Source organism: Sinohyriopsis cumingii, chromosome 10 (genome assembly GCF_028554795.1).
Source record: "Sinohyriopsis cumingii isolate HCF-2022 chromosome 10, ASM2855479v2, whole genome shotgun sequence".
Classification (NCBI taxonomy): domain Eukaryota; kingdom Metazoa; phylum Mollusca; class Bivalvia; order Unionida; family Unionidae; genus Sinohyriopsis; species Sinohyriopsis cumingii.
Window position 1 is genome coordinate 93,205,140 of NC_142970.1, and position 22,741 is coordinate 93,227,880.

Genomic DNA, 22,741 nt, shown 5'->3' on the forward strand with positions numbered 1-22,741 from the left:
AAAATGGGATCCACGCCTGACACCGCGTTCGCGAGGGAGTGGTGTAACATGATAAAATTCAATGAGCATATGTACAAAATAATGTATTTACCCATCTGATCTCTTAACATCAATTACTGCTTCAGGTTTTCATATGTAGCACTTTTAGCTTTAAAAAGCAGCATACTCTCAAGACACTTTGTACAACTGAGACTATGAATGTTTTGCACACCAGCATAGCACTAAGTGCTGGGTTATTACAGAGCCTGGATCTAAATTCAGTTTTATTTTTGTTAACAATACTGAACAATCTCTCAGTCAGCATTATAATGATAAAGAACCAATATTCCTTTCATAACCTGACAAAGCTGAGGAAATTTATATCTTCCAGATAATGGATCTTTTAGCTGGGAAATAAGGTGCCCTTGCTCGCCAACTCTACATGAAGTACGTTATCAGGTAGAATGCCAACTTGATACTTCAGGTGTTCTCCATCTAATTTATCGGCAGCCTTTCCTGCAGCAAGGTGCATTAAATGACAGGGACAACTTGAAATGTACACTGATGGAGTCATTTTTCAAAATATAGATGCAACTTCTTTATGAATTCCAGTCATCACTGATGCATTATCAGTTGAAAACCTCCACAGCTGCCAACCCTCCAGGCTCGCAATTAGTGAAAACAGAGATACAAATTAGTGAATTTGACCTGAATTCGTGAAGCGATCTTCGAGTCCGGATATATCTGTCGGAACAAATGTTTAGCATGGTCTCCAGCTGGTAAAGGGAGATTGTGTTCCACAAGAAAACTCACAAACAAAGCTTCAGCATTGGTAGCTTGCAGGTCTTCTGTCGAGAGCTGAAATCTGCTGCAAGTTCTTAATTTTCCCAACCTCTATGTGCTTTTTGGTACCAATGTGCATGCTGAATATCAGTGTTTAATGGCTGAATGCACTGCCAATTTTTCGTATATTCCAAACTAAACTTCACTTTTTGTGCAATTCATTTCTTCTTCCTTGCTGATGAAGACATTTTCAAGATGCAGTGCCGAATGTCAAATCAGTGTTTGCGGCGCATGCGCAGAACAAAATTCTGGTTAGGTGTGCAACAAGCATGATGTATATTGGTGTTTGATGGTTGAATGTACAGCCATTTTTCATATATTCCAAACTAAACTTCACTTTTTGTGCAATACACTTCTTTTTCCTTGCTGGTGAAGACATCTTCAAGATACGGTGCCGAATGAATATTCAAATCAGTGTTTGTGGTGCATGCACAAAGCAAAATTCCTGTTAATCCCCAGTTTCTCTCAAAAGCATTTGTAAAACTACTCTTATACATATAAAACATGCTAAAATGTTTGCTACTGGGCCAACTGTATCAATCAGCTATAACCGTTCTAATATCGTGACCAGCAGTGCTGGGCTGTTTCAACAACTGCCGATATCAAGCCTAGCGCTTAATGGGAAATCAGTTATTTTATTAAAGATTTAAAATAATTGAGATTTGGGGTATTGTGATTTTTTTCTGCATGCTGCATGAATCAGTGAATCGCTGAAAAAGGAATGAAATTTACGCCAAAATCATGAGGGTTGGCAGCTATGAACCTCGTACAGTTCTGCCTGCTGATGTTTATTCAAAGCATTACCAAGCAAATCAAAAATGTTTTCTCCAATGGAATCGACTTAATTCTGATAATGAAATAAAATGAAATAAGATCAATCTGACTTTGCCCTTTTTGTTGTCAACGTCTCTTACACAGACTGAGTAATCATCATAATCACTACTCCTGTCTGTGGCAATAATAAATGACGCAATTTTCAAGGCTTCTGCAATTTTAAGTGAAGTATCTTCTGCTATACACCAAACAATATTAGATGATTTTCTTCTTGCATATGCATATTTCCTGCAATTTTGAAATCAAGAAACATTCATTTGAACAAAGGACCAACGTAGTCTTCTAACGCTATGGCGCTAGGGGTAGACAAGTGTTCTCTTCAGAACTTGGTAAATAACGCCTCATGCATTTATAAAATTCGTGTCCACCATTGAGTTCTGCTCTAGAAAAGAAGTTAGCTTAGTACTGGAGTAAGTAAAAAAAGTTAATTCAAGGTTTCTTTGTTTTACCACCATGACCAATATTAAAATCCTTTCCACACAGCCAGCAATAGGTGTGAAGCTGCCCTAGAATGGAATGCTGTATTATGTAAATCATGTATATATATCTTTGAATTGGTTTTTCTCCTTTTTCTAATCCATCTGTGAAATTATCTAAAAAAGATTTTTGCTCTAGCACACACAAAGAGTATAATAAATCTGACGACTTTTAGTGCCAAATACCTCCAGACTGGTTCTGTACCACATATGGATTAAAACAAAGAATCTGGGAGTTAGAAAACCAGTTTGTTCTCTCATAAGCCATACTGCTGGTATGAATAGAAACCAAGGTCAAAAGTTTGAAAGTATAAACAAGCATGTTTCTTGGAAATAGGGTAGCTGCTATAAATAAAACATAATACTGTTAAGAAAGTGCATGCAAGTCTATGGACAAGTGTACTCTTATGTCATAGTTACACAGAAGCTGTCTTTTCTACAATACGGTCTGTGGGAATAATGGGATGTTAATAAAAAATGAGAAAACAAATTATTCTTTTGGGAGGGGGATATGCCAAAAATGCATAGTCTGAATATGTTTACAAGTAATGCGTAATTTTGTGGAAAAAAGCGTAATGGTTGGCATGTATGGGAATGGATGAATATAGCTGCAATACTGAAGCACCAACTCAGACTGAGAATGACAGTTACAGTGACCTGTTAATATCCTTAGTCTATTGACAAGATTTTTACATGTTTTTTGTTCTGTGATTGATGGTTTTTCATAATTATTGGTAATAACTTCAATATCATCACATTAATTCCATAATATACACGTGATTTTTCATTGAAAACAAGCAATATTTAAATATCAGCCACACCTTTTTACATAGGTGTGATCCCCCTGCAGAAAGTCACAGTCAATCAAAGTTAACTTTACCGTAGCACTGCCTGTTACAATTAGATTTGGTCTTGCTTGTGGTTCACTCATCATCCAAGACTTGTACACATTGTACATCGAAGTGTTCACCATTGGATGCCATAGAAAATCCTACAAAATAGAAATATTACCTTCATAAAACAGAAAGAAAAGAATGAAAGAAAACAACAGAAAATATTAAAGTATCATTGTTTACCCCATTTGGCTTTGGACTTTTTTAGCTCTGATCTCTATGGACAGCATAGATCAATTCCATGATCTCACTACAAAATTTCCAACAACAAATAAAATAAGTCATTAATTTAAATTTGTTTCTGTTCACATGCCTTCGTTCTTCAAAGAATGGAAAAAGCAGTAACCAAAACAGATTTGGTAAAAGTTAGTGGCTATTTGGTCATTTTAGAAAATTAGTAACCAATGGTTATTTGTGGGTATGACTGGCTGAAAGTTACTTAACATCCTCTCCTTGTCTCTTCATTAAACTCACTGCAATGTTGAATAAATATGTTGATAAAGGCTGCCCCAACCCCATTAGAATTTACAAACAGAATATAATCCCCCCCCCCATTACATAGCTATCACAAGAAACCAAATTTCACTGGGTGGAAGTCATAGGCTTTAAGCAACCATAGAGTGACAGCCATAATTATAAGTGTAGTTCATGCATCAGCAATAATCCCAACTAGCCAATACAGCTGATATCTCATATAAATTGAATGCAGACTGGTCATAAAACTCAATCACATGTACAATACATAGAGTTAAACTGCTGTGAGTAACTTGTCATGATATACAAAGTACAGTCATTAAATATGGCAAGTTTTCAATAATATAAAGAGTTTTTTTTTTTCCTAATTTCTATTACATTCTCACTGTTGCTAATTTCTAATGCAGTCAGTATTCCTAATTTCAATTACACTGTCAGGATGGACATCTGTGTAAGTATACAAGTATATACAAAAATCAGTGTGATCATGAACTAAATATGAACATTTCCCTTGTGTTAATAAAGCTATAATGCAGTCACAACAATTTTCTTTTGGTTTTAAGTGTGCAGGTCTAACAAGGATATGTCCAATTATCAAGTTTCTAGATATGAACAGTACCCAAGGAATCAACCTGAAGCAAAGAATTTAAACAAAGTCACTTATGCATGAAATAATGGTCATATGTAAATTATTACAGGTAAACAACCGATTTTCCCGCAAAGGATGGTTCAGCACCTCTTTTAATCCAGACAAAATTACAAACGGGCACTTAATTTCCAACACCGCCAAATTAGTTTACTGGTGCACACTCACTTGGATTGTTTACACTCAAGTTGTTGGGCGTGATACCTGTATTTTGCGTGATTCTTAGCTTATTTGACCCTAGCTATGACTTCTAAGAAAGATGCAAGTGTCAGCGGTGGTGTCGAGCATAAACACCAGTCAATATCAATACAAGATTTAAGTAGACCTGTTGAAAAAACTGGACTGTGGTGTTTCCATGTGAAAGATGTGTGACACATGGTATTCATTCGTCAACTGTTTACAATATAAAAAAAGCAGAGGGACAAAATATTGAAATTCTATTCAGACAGTGATTCCAAGAAGCAAATTAACATTAGAAAAACTAGGAAAGATATATAAAGTACTGAGCCCGGATATAAAATGTACTGAGCCTGATAAAGTGATGAGGGAATGGTTTCGACAATGTCGGAGTGATGGAAGGGACTTGTAGGGCAGGATTATAATGGACCAGCTCAACTGTTTGATAAAGAACTTAAAGTAGAACATGAATGTGACTATCGTGAAAGATGGCTTCAAAAGTTCAAGAAGCGTCATAGAATTTCCATGCATAAAGTGTACTGAGAAAAACGGTCTGCAGACCACAAAGGAGCTGCCGAGTATGTAGACAAATTTCAGAAGCCTGTAGTTGATGAGTACCTCAGTCATGAGCAAGTGTATAATACAGATAAAACTGCATTATATTGGCAATGCATGACCTTGGTTGGTCAGGCAAAAACTGTTAATCCGGCAAGGCTTTGGAACCAAGGGTGCCAGAAAATTGGTGGTTTACAATATGGGTTTACTACCTAACAAGATGCATCATCACACCAAGTTTCATGGCTGTAGGTAAGATAGAACAGCTAGAGAAAATAAAAGTCAGTAAAGCATGAGAAATTGGTCACAATAATCCACTGTTGTGATAAGAGTGCAGTACACATCAAGATGAACTAGGTTTCGCAATTCCTGGGAAGATAGCACACACAGAGCATGCCAAAAGCCCAACTGGTCATGACTATGTGCAAGAACTGTACCAAAGCTAGTATAAGACAGCATGCCAAAAGCCCAATTGATCATAACTAAGTGCATGAACTGTACCAAAGCTAGTATAACATGATTTAAAGGTCGCAGTGACCTTTTGTTCAAAGACAGAGTCAATAACATAGATGCAAATCAAGTTACATGATTCTACCATGAATAGTGCATGAGAACACAAACCAAAGTCAGTGAAGTGTGAAATGAGTCTCAGTGGGTGTATCATTTTATATCACTTGTAAAAAATATGTACAAAAAATGCTGGAAATTTTTTAGCAAGCTAATGAAAATAACAGCTGAAAAAATGTTGGATTTCAAGCAATGATCCAGAGTATGTGGATACCAAACAATTATGAATCCTACATTTAAGCTTGATGTGACATCCACTACAGATGAAACAAAAATACCTGAATGAGGTTTATGATAATTTTACTCCCTTTCTACTTTGCAGTGAATTTTTTACCCTTATTGTCAGTAACCGTTGAGTAAAATTTACAAGTCTAAATGCAAACTCCACAGACCCAGATCTTCCAACAGCAGAGTAAAGAATACAGATAAGCAGGCACATTATGCAACAAGGTCCATGTTGTTTGCAGCTGGACTGGACTTTTCAATGAAGAACATACATTATGGCTGCTTTTCATTGCCTAGATAATGGTTGGGTTGGGTTTTGTCGCATTTTAGTACCTTCTTCAAGCACATGATGGTCAGTTATTCTGGTGGAGGGAAAACCAGGGTGAATAACTTACCCACAGGAATCTACTGGCAAGCTATTTCAAATACCCACATTGGTTAAGCCAAGACCTAAATTCATGTACACTTAGGTCATATGTGTAAGTGACCTGTAAAAGCAAACACTGTAGACCACTGGGCTACCCAGGGTCCCAAACTGCCTAGACAAAGATCTTAACATGCCTTCAGAGTAAGCCAAACATGTGACTGTGTTATAACTTATATGTATGTTAGTTTATTTTCAGAATCAAATGTCAACCACAAAGTAAAAGATGACCCTGTCAAGATATAACTTGAAAGCCCTCTTGTCTACCTGAATCTAACCAGGACTGATTAAATCCCATAGCCCTCTTGTCTACCTGAATCTAACCAGGACTGATTTAATCCCATAGCCCTCTTTGTCCACCTGAATCTAACCAGGACTGATTAAATCCCATAGCCCCATTGTCTACCTGAATCTAACTGGGACTGATTAAATCCAAGAGGCCAATATCCCAGGCTACTAATTTCTGAAGTCAGGCATGCAGACTTTTCCAAGTAACTAATACAGGACAAATGCTTTTATTCTATTTTAGAAAGTAGGGAATATTTTTATTTTTATACTTTAAATACTTTATTTACCCAATCATTCCCTCAAGGTTTACTGAACACTAGATTCCTTCCCTTCCATGTATACATTTAACTATATCACACCTAATGGTGGTCACTGGTTAACTGGTTCATATATGCATTTTCTATTGCAGCTTGACCACATTTTGAGCCGGCAACCAAACTATGTCAAACTAAAGAAAGCCAGTATGATTAATCTTCTTGTGTAAAGCAGCATTGTTGTCTTGTGTTTACTCAAACCAGATCCTCAGGAATGGCTCACTCTGATTTTAATCCAAGGAGTGTCATTAAATCAATTAAAGGAACTTTACCAACTTTAGGGATGATTAAACTGATTAAATGACAGTAATGATTCCTTAAGTTTAAATTGATTATAATTAACTTCCATGTATGATGGTGTTTAAAGCAAATCAAGTACACTAACTAATGAGCTCTCTCTGTATTTAATGACGAAAGCAGAAGTAATAGCCAAGCAAACTGATATTTACTTTGTTAATTATTTTTGCACGAACAGAAACAAACAGATTTGGAAAAGGATAATTCATGTGAAAAAGTGGAGGGATAAAACATTATACTGCTTCTATTTATGAGGTAACTATTTCTCCAATAAGAAATAAGACTGAATAATCAAGACCTCATCAAGGAATTCAAGAAACCATGAGGCTTTCCAAATTCTAAAGAATATTTCAACAAATGAAAGAAATTGAGAATTTCAACCTGCCTTTGGGCTGGACTTGGGGGCAGACATGTAACCGTACATTTTTATATTAAAAAATCCAGCAGGTAGAATATATATATATATATGTATATATATTAGCCAAATGTATAGTATCAACCAATATTTTGAAAAATGCCAATTCTTTTAATAAATAAATTATGCTGCACAAGCAGATACAGCTCATCAAATCTTGGTAAGTGATTACAATTTTGGGACAAGTGTGTGTATGTGTGATTTGGATTTGTAACAATTTTTCAGTCATATCATTACGATGTCTGCAGTGTGACAGTTTTATAGTGATGTCTACCACTGGGGCATCATATTGCAGACATGTAGCATGATATCCCACCCAGTCACATTATCCTGACACCAGACCGACCAGTCCTAACACTATCCTCTTAATGCTGAGTGCCAAATGAGGCAGCTGTTAGTACCATGTTTGTAAGTCTTTCGTATGACTCGGTCGGGGATCGAACACATGGCCTCCCACATCTGAGGCAGATGCTTTAACCACTAGGCCACCAGAGCGGTCCTGGACAAGTGGGTGAAAACAAAACTTAACCAGCCCTGATTTAACATATGGTAGACCAAATATAACATTTTGGTAGTCCTTGTCTAATACCCACCATCGACATGAATTCAATTTATGGTAGTTGAAATCAACCACTCTAGTATCCCTTGTAGTAGCTAGCTGTTATACCTTAATTCAAAATAAATCAGCACAAATCAAGCATTTATTTATCCCTTGTTGTAGCTAACTGTTATGCCTTAATTCAAAATAAATCAGCACAAATCAAGCATTCATTTATCCCTTGTTGTAGCTAACTGTTATACCTTAATTCAAAATAAATCAGCACAAATCAAGCATTCATTTATCCCTTGTTGTAGCTAACTGTTATACCTTAATTCAAAATAAATTTGTCCAGATCTAGAATTCAGTTAGCCATAACAGCCAAATGGTCAACCTAAATTCAACATACTGGTGCCAAATGTAACCCCACAGTAGCCCTTGTAGTAGCCCATTGGTACATCTGAATCCAGCATATGCCTGCACTAACATATCAATGGTTGCCCTGGGCTCTTGGCATAAGATTCACTGGACCCTGAGTCAGTTTTTAAATGTAGGATACAAGAGTATTTATCCTTCCTCTAGAACAAGACAATATATATCTTGGTCTCAGATAAATTTACTCTACATCTCTTCATATTATAGGTTTAATATTGATGTGATGTGTAATTTACAAAAGAACAAGTCTGTGAAAATTTCTGTTAAAAAAGTTTTACATACCACCCTGGCACTGATTTTGTCATCAGATAAATGTACATCGGAGTGTTTTTTAGATGTAGGAATTTCAGTTGTGCTCAACAGGTTTACAAATTCATAATACAGCTGCCGAATCCTTGAATCTCCCATAAATGTAATATGGTTCCTACCACCCCAGTAGGATATGTAGTGCATGCACATTCGGGCATCTCTGAAAAATAACAAATGTTAACAGAATAAGCCAACATCAGAAACATGTTTAAAAATCCACATTTTTTTAATCTCAGAAAACATTGCACCACCCTGTGGCTGCATGTAGGATTAAAAACCTATGTCGTCATCTACTGATCATCATTAAATATGATTATCCATTATCAAACGGTGTAGACAGTAGCAGTGTTAAAACTGATCAATACATACTGGCATCACAATATTTGTGATTGTTTACTGTATGATGGGCATGATTGTTGTTCTAGGGTTAACGCCACTTTTCAGCACAAGATAGGCTATACGTGGTGCCCAGTATAACTGGTGGGGAAGAACCCTGGAAAACACAGGGAAGAACCACCGGCCAATGAGAAGCTACTGGCAGGCTTTCCCACGTACCCACGCTAGCCGAGCCTTGGACTCGAACCCACGCATACAGAGGTGAGATGGCAGTGATCCGGAACGGTCAGTGCTTCAGACCACTCGGGGCCCCTATCATGGGCATGACAATGCATCAATACAGTGTTACTTGAAAGTCATACATCATGATATAACTCAATTAAAGGGAAGAAAAGAAACACAATTTTAGCACGTATTTGTTGCACAAGTTTGTTAGTATTTAGGGGTTTATGTGTAAGATTTTGTCTGCCATTTTTGTCTTTGCAAAGCATTTTGGAGCAAAAGTTTGTTTTCTATTCATATTAAATCTACAATAAAAAATGTAAAAAAAACCCATAAATGTTCAACATATGCTTCAGTTATACAAGAAGCATGATTCTATATTTCATCACTGAGACTGGTGTTTTCTCCTGCCGAGTTGGGTAACTAGTCTGATAACTAATAACTATTCCCTTCAGGGATTGAAACTGGGTGTTATGCTTTATTTGATATTTATTGTTCACCTTGTCAGAATATCTTCACAAGTTAAAAAAAGGGTATTTTGGAAAAGTACATGCATTTGACCCAATTAACATAAACTAATTTCAACTCTGACATCAAATTTAAGGATGTACAGAAGCATTGAAGAAATCTCTGCAAGACAAAGAAACGAGTCAATACATCTTTCTGAGTATTCACCACATGGTTATCTGTACTATAATGAACATTAGTACTTACTCCTTTGTGTATTTGTGCATCATACAACCATAGGGTTGCCAAACTCCATATCCTGGGAAGCGCCCATCACTTAGTAACCACTTACAGGAATCATTACCTGAAAAATAAAGTCACAGAGAGGCAGATAACATTATAACCATGAAATTCTAAATTATCTTTAGATTACATGGTCAAGCAGTAAATATGGCGACCTCCCATGAAAGACCATTCAAGTTCAAATCCAACCAGGTGAGAAAAAAAATTTCTTAATGTGCAATTTTATTTTCAATTTGGAAGGAAAATTAGGTTATTGTTTATAGTATCTGTGCAAATAATCACAAAACACAGCAGAACATAACTAATAAAATGCTGACATGTGAGATCAAGTAAGAAATCTGCTAAACAGAATGTCTTGCTAGTCAATATGTTTGAGCATGAAATAAAAACTAAAATTTCCTTGCCATGAATAAATAATGGATACATTTGATAGCGTGGGTGAAAACTAAGTATTTTCACCAATGACATAAAATATATATAAGTTATTGACTCGTTTCAAGCAAATATCCTCAATATAATAGTGCAATCCAAATTCTATTCTCATCCACCAAAATTAAGAATAGCTATGCCATGTATCACTATAATTATGCATGCACTAGAGTAAACACTGGCAACAAAAGTCAGACATTACAGATCCAAGCAGTTGTCACATGATCTTATTTGTCTGAATCAGCAAGACTAAACTGAGAAGCACCTGATCCTGGCCAATGGTTGATGATCAGCTGATTGAGTCAGATGTCAAATGTTCAGCTGCTTTAGGTAGATGTCTGATGATCACTAGGTAGGTGTCTGAGTATCAGCTGATCTAGGTAGGTGTCTGATGATCAGCTAATCTAGGCAGATGTCTTAAATAAACTCACAAAGCCCTGACTGAAATTCAACAAGCCCAAAAATTTTCCTATTTAAAATTTTGTTGTTGTTGTTGTTGTAGGGTTTAACGCCATTTTTCAGCACACGATAGGCTATACATGGCGGCCAGTATTAATGGTTGAGGAAGAACCCAGGAAAACCCCAGAAAGAACCACCGACGCAAGAGAAGCTATTGGCAAGCTTTCTCACATACCCACACTGGCTGAATCCGTGACTCGAACCAACGCAGACAGAGGTAAGATGACACTGATCTGTAACGAAGAGCGCTTTAGACCACTCAGCCACTCGGGGCCCCGTAAAATTTTGCCATAGCTACAATTCAAATATAAATTCAATAGGGTTCAAAGGGGTTTGAAGGTAATGCCAAGTGTCATTAGTGTTCATCACTACACTGACAAGGTACTAGATGATCCCAGTGTACAAATTTTTCTGCTGGATACTCTGAGTGAATCCTGGTCAGAACCAAGTTGATGTACGTCAATGTGTTGTTTGCAGTATCAATTAATATCCACCCCATCCCACCCATCTTTTGCTTTCTTTGCTGGCATGCTTCACAAGAAAAACTAAATGCCAGCCATGACTTCTGAAATGTATTTTTGTTGGGCTTTACTGACACTGACAGTGTCCTATTTGCTTCCTAAATTTGGCTTCAAAAATGAACTACACTTAAACACTATTCTGACATCTGAAATTATCATACTTTGCATTCTATATACACCGCTCCCTCAATAACTTGCATCCGGATAACTCGCGATCCTGCTTATAACGCGGTGTCCGTCTTGGCTCCCGATTTTTTCCAGAGAAAATGTATTTAAAATATCTTTAAAATATGCTGAACATGAAAAATTACGATAAGAATTGATCAAGTAAACCTTGATACATTGCTCATTTTATCAACGAAAATGGTGATTAATACCCGTAAAAATATAATCCATATTTTGAAATTTGCAAGTTCTAAAGAAGAATTAATTTCAGAGATCTCGAAAACGCTTAATTACGCGTATTTGGATGCCAATTTTTTATCTGGGACGCAGAAAATCACTGAGGCGGATATCTTCCATACGCATGTAATAGGTGCGCGGGAAAATTCAAAGATTTGCCGGTCCTGTTTCAGTCACCTGCTTTGTGGGAAAACGTGTTAATCAGTTAACTGTGCTGATATTTACAATGACAGAATTCAGTGACTGAAAGACTCTTTGATGTACTGTTGCCATTTTATAAGAGTACATTAAAAAAAAAAAAGAACATGATGCAACAGCTTGGCGGCTAGTTCAAAGGCTTTGACTGGCGGCCGAGTGAGAAAATGTACTGATATTTAGTGATTGAATTCAGAGGCAGAAAGACCCAATTTTAAAATCCTAGTGAGACCTCTGTTTAAAGATATCATATATTATGTAAGTTTTTATGTTAAATAGTTGTCAGTATACTGTAAATAAACAGTCTGGTGAAATAGCGATCAATGAAAGCTTCTGGTAAATGCTAACAGGTGGCTACAGAGAATGAAATAAACACCAATTAAACATCTTCCTGTGTGAAAGTCACATTCTAATCCTTTAATTCCGTTTCACTGTAAACATTATAATCACAACATATTCTGTTCACTGAAAACATGAAAAGAGTCAATCGACCGTCACATTGAAACCCGTGAGTACTTCTGTGAGAACCTAATTACATGTACATGCCGGCTTTGTTTTGATCAACGCCTCGGGGAAGTGTTTGTTGCATTCAAAAAAAAATCGATTACAAGAGACCTGGGGTGCTGGATTAAGGGTCTTGGAGCTGCCTTTGACGTAAAGCAAAACAGTAACAGCGACAACGACGATGATAGTGACTTCGAATGTTTCAGTGAAACTGATGTCATTAATGCCGAGGCTGTTTGGGAGAAATTCGTACAGACTCATGGTCCTGAAATGGGCGTTTCTCTTGATGATATGGAGGAGTGGATTTGTGCTGACAATGATTGCTCCACAGCCAAATACATGTCAGATGAAACTATAATTAATTCTATAATGAACAAATTTGCAGTAGAAGACGATTCTAACAGGAGTAATACAAGTGTTGAAAGTGATGCAGACGCAGATGTTGCACCCCACCCCTCTGCACAGGAAGCATTCAAATATTTTGATATTGCCATAAGGTGGGTGGAGACCCAAAATGTTGACTACGTAAAGCTCGTGCAGTTGAGAAATCTGAGGGATTTTGCTCGGCGGCAGAGAAACCAAGGAGTAACACACACACAAAAAATTAACTGATTTTTTCAAAAAGTGAATTGATATTTGTCAAGCGTGGCACAAACGGCAAGTATTAATTTGTTCTAATTTACATTGTTTTAAATTTGTAGACCAATTAAATATGTTAGTACTGATTAACCCTTGTTTTTTTGGTTTTTTTCCATTTTACTTCTATTGCATTCAAATCTATCTATTGTTCGATCGACACTGTTTCTCAAAAAGTGTCAATCTTTTGTATAAAAAAAAACGTCTAATTTGGATCAAACAATAAAACTAGAATGTATCCAATTCAACATAAAAGTTAGTGACGTAGTACACAATGTGTGAAGTGGTACACATGTTCAGCGAACGGAAACCACGTGGAATAATGTTTTCGATGATCGCCTCAACATACTGTAATTTATCCTGAAATTAATGTTGTCCTATGAGGAAATAATAAAGTACACCGTTATGAAGAGATATTTATTCACAGTTAATCTCAGAACGATTATAAAGTGAGTATTCAACAGTATAATCTGCCTACCCCCCTTATTTTTCCGGTTATGTCGTCAATAACTTTATTGGTTTTGGGCTTATTTTATAGGTCCCTCGATAACTCGCGCCTCACTTATAGTGCGGTCGATGTTTCTGGACCCCGATGTGCGCGAGTTATCGAGGGAATGGTGTATGCAATAAACTCCAAGTTCAAGAAATGTTGAAGCTGTTCACATATTTGTCAAAAATATAATACATATGGCTTAAACATTCTCATTCAAGGCAATGTTATTTAATAACTTTTGTTTCTTGTATATGTATCTAGCATCTCTTTGATTTACCTAAAATGAGTTGTTCCACTTCCTGATCTTACCTATGGAAATTAGCAAAATGGGCTACCCACTGCAGCCGTCAAACACATCTCACTAGCTATTGTGAGCCAAATAACTAATATGTAAAATGGTGGTTTATAATTGACCTCTTTGCCTTTAATTGCCACTATTTAAACTGCACAAAGGATAGTTTTACATAAGCTCCAATCATGGCTGTTTACCATTTATAAATTCTACATGTCACAAGCATATTCTGAAAGTGGTGTTTTTCCCCCCCTATTTTTGAAGATTACTGAAAATTGTGTTTTCTCAAAACATGACTGTGTCAGAGGGTTTGGGAGTACAAAATCATATTTTTAATATACACGCCATGCTTCGATTTGATTAAAATCAGATCTCAGTTTCACATAGGAGAGTGGTCATCTCATTTAGATTGTGCCATCCTGAAAATACATTTACACATTTCATCAGCGCGATCAAAGCCAGGTGGGCACTTCACTTAGAATACAAGATGGGCCCGATCTAAAATTAAAGGGGTCAGGTATTCGGGTTATCAGATTTTTTAGCACTGCTGATGATAAACTGGTCTAGGTAGGTGTCTGATGAACAGCTAATCCAGGTAGATGTCTGGTGATCAGTTAGTCTGGGCAGATGTCTTATTGTCAGCTGGTCATGGCAGGTGTCTGATGATCAGCTGGTCAAGGCAGATGTGTAATTTTTTGCAGGATATAATTGTGTTACAGCCACCGACCTCAAACCAGATGTAGAAGAGAGAAGCTTGTCGATATGTCAAAATATGCCCACATGCTAAGTCTGGTTAAATCTACAATACTTTATTTAAATGATATCACTAGGGTATTTATTCAATATATCCAAAAAATGGACTTTTTAAAAAAAGCCCATTCATACAGGTTGGTGTTATCAGTCATGCTTATAAACTGGTACTAGATCTTTGACGAAACTCAATGTCAAAGTGGTGACAATGAACTTTTCATTGGAATACAACTAAATATAAAGTCTGGTAACATTTCACTTGTCCAAGTCACAGTGTTAACAAGCTATATAAGTACAGAAATGCAAGCAATGACCTTTGACTTATTCCAAAATCAATTAGGTCTGGTTTTCAAAACTCCCTCACACAACTACAGATATGTTAGAGTTCACTATTTTCCTTCAGAAGCAATGCAAGCAGTAGTTGTAACATGACTTTTAAGATGGCCACTATGTTGACATCTTGACGTTAGATACAAAATAAAAAATTTAAATTCAAAGTACTATCAACCAATTACTAAACTTGAGGCTACTCATTAATTTTTGATATAATAAAATTTAAAACAAAACAATGCCTTTCTGACTTCAGTCATTTTCAACTGACAGAGAAACATGATGACTTTAGCAGTGTTCAGAAAATTAAACTTCTCCACAACCCATAATACTCATTGCTACAGTACATGTTGAATATAGACAGTACATTGACCTGAAGACACTAGTTCCCATTTATCTGAACTTGGAGAAAGCTTGCAACACCAAATAAAAGTATGGTATAATGAATGACCTATTCAACCTAGGTCTAAGGAGTCACCTATTCCCACATTTATGAAAGATAACAAATTTCAAAGTTAAGGTGAGCATTGAAAGCTATGCAAAATCTTAAATCTAAAAACCCATTAATAATCCAATATAACTCTACAAAGAAACAAGGTGTTCTTACAGAACCTGGGAAGAGAATTCTGAACTGTTGGCTGCCTAGCCTCATTAGCATACCATGTGAAAACAAGTAACTTGACCTGGTATCCAACATTTTGCCAATTACCTATTTTATTACACCATCAGCAATTTTAGCCACTCAAATCTTTTACCAACAAACTTGTTCCCATGAACAATCTAAAAACAAATTCAGATATAGGCCCAGGGCAAAAGGCTTATGAAAAATAAATTACAATGACTCAAAATCCACTGGACTGATTTGGCCATGTATTTCTACAATAATTTTCACACAAGGCTGAAACTGCTATATTTTAATAAAACTATATAATAATGTGTTGAATTTGCTTTTAAAAATAGCGTACTTCAGGAGAAAAAAAAAGATCTGACTTTGTCTAGATAAATTCTAATCTGATCTGATTAAAAGCCAAGTTTTTTCTAGGTCCAGACATAAACCAGTTCTCTGTAGTTACATCGTCTGAATTCTGAAAAAAATCCACTTTTCTCAAAGCTGAAAACAGAAATTAACTCATAAAGGTATTTGTTACATTAATCAGTAAATATAGTAGCTTGAAGTTTTATTTCATGTCAGGCCCGGAAAATATGTTGCCAGCTGGCTGATCATGTTTTTGTTGTTGACCCTAGCACTTTTTACACCAAGGGTTAAAAAAAAACAATTTAAAAAAATATATTCCCTAAATCGATTTGTGCCTCAAAATAATAATAAAAAATGAAACAAATCCCATCTACCTACCCTAATTTTAAAACCAGTGCAATGGGAAACATATTTGTTTGGGCCTCACAGTAATGCGAATGTAACACAATTACAGAAAAGATCCACACGTATGAACCAACCAGCAGCTAACTGCTCTTTGAACTAAACTGAATTAAAATACCATGTAATTATCTCATTTTTCTCATTTTCTTTAGGGTGAAACAATCAGTCACAACATCACTTACCTTAGTTACACTGATATAGTAATTTCATGGATACCACTCAAATTTATATTACCATAAAGAATGCTTATTATATTCTATAATATAATGTTTTTGGTTAGAATATTTGAATTTTATTCCCTTGGCCAAATTCTTATTCTCTCTGTATTCTTAATTACAATGTAATCCGAAAGCTTTTCTATAATTGTCACTCGTTACAATGTTTTAACTGGTTCTTGCATTTGTGTGGTCTGCCCGAGAAAATTAAGCTTAATTTTAATGTTGAATCTCCTGGTTTCACCAAAGCTAGATAAACAATCTCGGTCGCTGTCATATGAAACACAACAGACTAAAATTATGTGATTATTTACAGCGAGTATGGGTCATGTCTCAATTTAGGTACGCTTTGACTTTCGTACATTTTGATTTCGGTACGTTTCAGTCTAGGTACGTTTTTAATGTAAACCCACGCTGCTACCACGTGGTTTTGATAATTTTCATATTTTTTTACTGGAAATAAGCTCGTATATCGTACTCCAGCATAAATGTCCAAATATCGTAAACTCGTTGGTTAAGGTCGGGTTTAGTTTTGAGTGCAGTTAATGCCAATTATGAAAAGGAATGTCAAGTTCGTGATCATGTCAAATATAGCTACATGCATGCAATTTACTTACCATACTTCAAGTGAATTACGCTATGATACATTACGAACCCAGCTACCATAACAAATGCTAATATTTTCGCATTTTCAACGTTTAAATAATATGTTAGTTCATTTTGTGTTGAGGATTCACCTCGGCCGTCCGCCATTGTTTTCCTCATAGACTGGTTATCTAAGTTGTTCTATAGATTGTCTACGTTAACTAAAGAATATGAAAACAGGACTGCAAAAAATTGTTTTTAAAAGTTCTGTTTTTCCACATATCAAAATTTTGTGTCGACTCAATGGAAAGGAATATCCGTCAAACAGATGAAATTAAAACAAAATGTACTTTTGAAAAATCTAAAATAACACGTTCATGCTTAAAATATATGAAAATATTAAAACTTATTTAAAAACAATACTCAAATCGAACGAACGAGGCACCAACTGAACACACAGATGTAAAACGAATGAAACCAAATACGAATGAAACAAGCAAAAGCCAAATGAATTAACGAGATTTAACCTATAGGTGTTCAAACCTATTTTATACAGGTGTTTGACAATAAAAATAAACTGACTCTGAATGGGAACTTTGTAATTCTAATTTTAACAAATAATTCCTCTCAAGTTATATCAGAACACAACTAAAAGTAATTCCACTGACTAAGCTTAAAAAAGCAGGAATTAATAATTGTTTACCTAGTCTTTTTACATACAGACTGTCATCTGGCCAATGACGCATTAATATTTTTGTAACCATTCGGTTATGAACCCAAATTTTAATAAACATCTTGTTTACCACTTATAAGCAAGACAGGACACTGTAAGGCAGACAAAACTCTACCATCAATTACGGACAGAGGCCATGCAGACAATGTGTGTGTGTGTGTGTGTGTGTGTGTGTGTTTACAGAATCGCACAAGACAAATGACTTCAGCCCACGTTGTTTGGATATTGGCTGAAATGAGTCAATCGTCTTAAATTCGCCAACAATAAAACAATACTGATCATGAACTTTATTATGATTTCATTTAAATCTGCCCAGAAATATCACAGTGTGAAATTGTAACATAGTTATTGGTACTGTGGATACTCTTCGCTGGCCGATATTAATTCGAACAGTATATTAAGGAACAAAAAAAATAACAAAATGTGCACAACATTGGGCCTATTAGGACAGAAGATTTGAGTAAAAGTAATAAGATTTAAATTTTCTCTAAATTGTATTAAAAGTAAATTTTCATTAAATTTGTTGAAAGTAATTTTTTACTCAAATATATTGAGATTAATTTCATTTATTTCTGTATTACAACTATATACTATTTTAATAAAGATTGCGACCTTATGAACAAGCGCAAAACCCTCTTGTATATACATTTCTCTTGTATCGAAAAGTCAGCAAAAATTACACCCGGTAAGTTGTGTAAGTTGCTGAACTAGCGGATTCCTAAAATTCTCTTTGACTGAGTAAGCTACGAGATTTACGCGTTTCTTTAAATGAACAAGCTGATGTGGCAGAATTGTCTCTCTGATGACGTACTCAGACACAGTCGGTTCAGTAGAGAAGAGATGGGAACCTCGTTCTGATTCGAAATGAATGAACACTAGCATCTTGACTAATGTCCATATTTGGCCATGAGTATACTTTCAAAATTGCGTATAAATTAAGAACAACCTTGCGCTGAATTAGTTCGTGCGTTCAGCATCAGAAAGAGCCTTTCTCTCCTTGCAGCAATCCGTAACTCCTGTTGCCAGAATCCCCAAGATGAAGCCGTATCTACATCGTTGTGAGTGACACCCTTTGTTAAGAGAGCCCGAACTCTTTTTTATTTCCTCTCTCTCGCAATGGGCAAAGACACTTCTTAACTTATGAGTAATTCCTTCTCATAGCAAGAACTGAGAAGAAGGTTACGATTCACAAGATTCTTATCATAACAGACCTACTGAAAGAATAAACTTCCAACACAGTCGTTTATGAGTATTTTTGATTGACATATTGAAAATTAGTCTCATAAACATTATGTAAATCAAATAGCTAAATTGTTTCTATCCCTCTCTTGCAGATAAAGAGATTTGTTTAAACCGAATATTCATGAGCTATGGTCTCTCAAGATCATTCGGTGACAATCAATTAAGAACAAACGGAAACGTCGGGCTTGACAAATGTAAGGCGCCAAATGTGGTGACATGGTTGACAAAGAAGTTTGATAACTCTCACTGATAGTTTCAATTACTCGCTGTCCTATGATCTAGAAATTTAGCGATATATTACGTAAGAATCACAAGATTGCTGCTTCCTGTTCCCATTAGACATGACAACTTTAGACAATGTTTCTAGTCACAAGCACAAAATACTATTAAAAAGTATTCCAACAGCTGTTGCAAGTAAATACACGAAAGCGCCATATTCCCTGCGTTAAATGATGCTATTAATACCATAGCACTGTGAACTCCTGTTTACGATTCTTGGCCAATAAAAATGACTTTCAAAGATTAATTTAATTATGATTAGCCCAAACATTCTAACACAGTAATGATCCAATTAAGCCCAGGTGAACCTTAAGGCCAGTTTTTATCTAATAAACTACATGACCTCTGATTCATATTCAAGATATTGTATATGTTTTCGTATCAGTACAACTACTGTTTCTTCGCTAACATTTTTGAATGCTTTAGAAACTGGACAAACGAACAATTGAAAACAAAAACTACTAAACTAAAATAACCGGTGGTTAAATATGTATCAAAATACAACGAAGTTTGAGCAGATCAAATGATTCATTTCCATGGTCATATTTTTTTTTCAGGAAAGATACCGTCACGACCAACAACATATTAATTTAATTTCATTTTAAATGTTTTATGCATTGTTGAAAATGTACCATAATGGTTATGTTTGTGTCGAAACAAAAAATATTAACAGCTACAACAGGTCCTTTGCATATGCTTGTATATAAACTATGTCTGCCTGCAACTGGTCATCATCGTGACTGACAGTGACACTTCTGCTGGAGAAAAAAAAAATTGCTTGTGCAATGCACAAGTACTCTGCTCACTTATCCATTATCCAATTTAGCGTGTTTTTAATTATTTATCTCTCACTCTCTCTCTCTCTCTCTCTCTTTTAATTGAATAACACAAATTATTGATATTTGTATAAACAACTGGACTTTTAGGACCGTATCAAAAATGCCGTACATACTTTGCATCATTAGTCATTTAAAACTAAACAAAACACCCGCATAGCATTTTTGGCTTGATAGTGTGACACCATGTGTTCCTTTATATCGAAATGTTGTTGTTCATCGATTAAATGACTGTTCTTTTTTTTTCTTCTGAATCATTGTACATGGACTTTGTAAAATTTGCGACATATTTAAATTTTATCGTAAAGGTCTCTGAATAAACATCGGTTCATTTATTTACATCAAATATGCAAGTCATTCATCCATTATGCTACATCGTCTTAACTGTGTTACTGGTAAAGTTGATGTCAATAAACCATCATTTGTATTCCCCTGAATATTAGTTTATAACATACCAACTTTTGACATAACTTAATACCGTCCAAACATGAAATAAACGTTATGTCTTGATAATACAAAACTGTTTGATGCTAAAGTCATGAACTATTTTTATCACTTCACTGAAAGCTGTTAAAGTTAATACAATATAGCTTTGTGCCATTATTTATAATTTATGAAATCTTTTGATAATTGTTTGCTATTTTTATTTTTACAAAGTCGGACTGACTGGTCCAGGACTTTTGAATGATTACCCCCAGGTCATTGTAATTTTAATCTTTAATATTATTATTTACCAGCATGGGAAGGTAACACTAAAAAATGCAACTGACGGAACCCCCGATAAGGAACATGCATGGATAAAATAATAAAATAAAACCTTTTCTTTAGTAGAAGCAACACTGTCCAGTCAGTCTAGTTAACACATGTTCAGCAAAGATAAAAACTATTCCGATCTCGTAGTTACGTGCAATGAAATGAAGTTCCATTCTCTACTACAAGAACTCTGGACCCGTTAATATCCTAGTGCAAATCGCCAGAAAAAATTGAATATTTTAGATCAGGGTAAACCAACGGGATTCTTGTAGAAAACAAGCGAGTTGACAACCACCTGAAGACAACCTCCAAATGTGAAGCGCCTCGTTACATGTATCCCATCAAAACTACGGTTTCAAGTCAAACTTTACTTTCCTACATAGAGAGTTGAACCAGCTCAGTAGGCTTATCATAGGATTTCCAGTCCAAAGGTCCATTACCTACTTGTATGCTTGACCACAGGAGTCTGACGTTAAGCGATAAAAGACGCGTGAGAAAAGTCGAATCGAGCGGAGGGTTGTGGTCACCTTTGCACTCCTTCTGTTCATTTATATAGCCGATAAGGTGATTTCATGTTGTCAGAGATTTCGCCGTACTTTATTGATAAAACGTCAGACTCCTGTGATTTATATAACCGATAAGGTGATTTCATGTTTTCAGAGATTTCGCGTTACTTTATTGATAAAATGTCAGACTCCTGTGGCTTGACTGAGACAAGAGTGTTTGAGAAAATCGCCCGTTTCCTGCCATTTATCTTCAGTACACATACTTATTAACATGTTTAATAGAATCTGCTCTTTTAAATTAGTGGACACAAGGAAAGTGTATCTTGATTCTATATTAAGTTCGTAAATGGAATTCATGCGATCACCCTACATTGCAATATGAAACAATAAATATACTACAAAGAAATGAAATGAGTGGGGAATCGGTGTTACTTCACATAAAACCCATACCAGGAAACCCAGTCAAACAAATCTTTCATCCTGCATTTTATTATGTCCCTTTTTTTGTTTAGTTATCATTATTTGCATACCCAAATATTATATGTTATTATTATATATTTAGGACTGTTATACAATATGATACCAGTAAAATTAGCAATGTTTACTATAAAAGCCTTAAAGATTATAGAAACCGTGTTATCAGCGATTCCTGCTACATAAAATTCTAGATCAATATAAAAAAAACTTGATCCATTAAGGTTCTAGGGTTCCCTTTAAATTCGTTTGTGTAATACTCTGTGTGTGTGTAATTTTGGATTTCTAATATAGCTTAAACAATTTTTCAGTCATATCGCCACGATGTCTGCAGTGTAGCAGTTTATAATGATGTCTAGCACTGAGGCATAATTCTGCAGACATGTAGCATGATGTCCCACCCTGTCACATTATCCTAACACCAGGCCGACTAGTCCTAACACTAACCTCTTAATGCTGAGTGCCTAGAGAGGCAGCTGTTCGTACCAATTTTTGTTATAAGTCTTTGGTATGACTCGACCGGGGATCGAACCCGTGACCTCCCACATCCGCTGTGTAATATATACTTGTATCTCATCCAGTTCAAAAATTGCAACAATGATATCTTTCCTGTATATCACATCCAGTATATATAATGTTCTTTTGTTACGTACTAAAATAACTTATTGTACCGCATGCTGTATGGATATGTATCATGGGCCAGTGGTCTGTATTACAAATTAATACATTATT

The 22,741-nt window shown here is 35.6% G+C and overlaps 1 protein-coding gene across 2 annotated transcripts in view; it reads right to left on the minus strand.

Moving 5' to 3' along the window:
* LOC149790594 (N-acetylneuraminate (7)9-O-acetyltransferase-like) overlaps positions 1 to 17,356 on the minus strand; it is a 139,145-nt gene extending 121,789 nt beyond the window's left edge. For both annotated transcript variants that reach the window (XM_089972693.1, XM_089972690.1), the window contains exons 1-4: positions 17,219 to 17,356; positions 9,962 to 10,058; positions 8,663 to 8,849; positions 3,013 to 3,123 (exon numbers count right to left, since the gene is read on the minus strand). In XM_089972693.1, coding sequence (XP_089828819.1) covers positions 3,013 to 3,123; positions 8,663 to 8,849; positions 9,962 to 10,058; positions 17,219 to 17,354 — 531 coding nt within the window. In that variant the 5' untranslated portion in view covers positions 17,355 to 17,356. The remainder of the gene's footprint in view (positions 1 to 3,012; positions 3,124 to 8,662; positions 8,850 to 9,961; positions 10,059 to 17,218) is intronic.
* Positions 17,357 to 22,741: the final 5,385 nt, after the last annotated feature.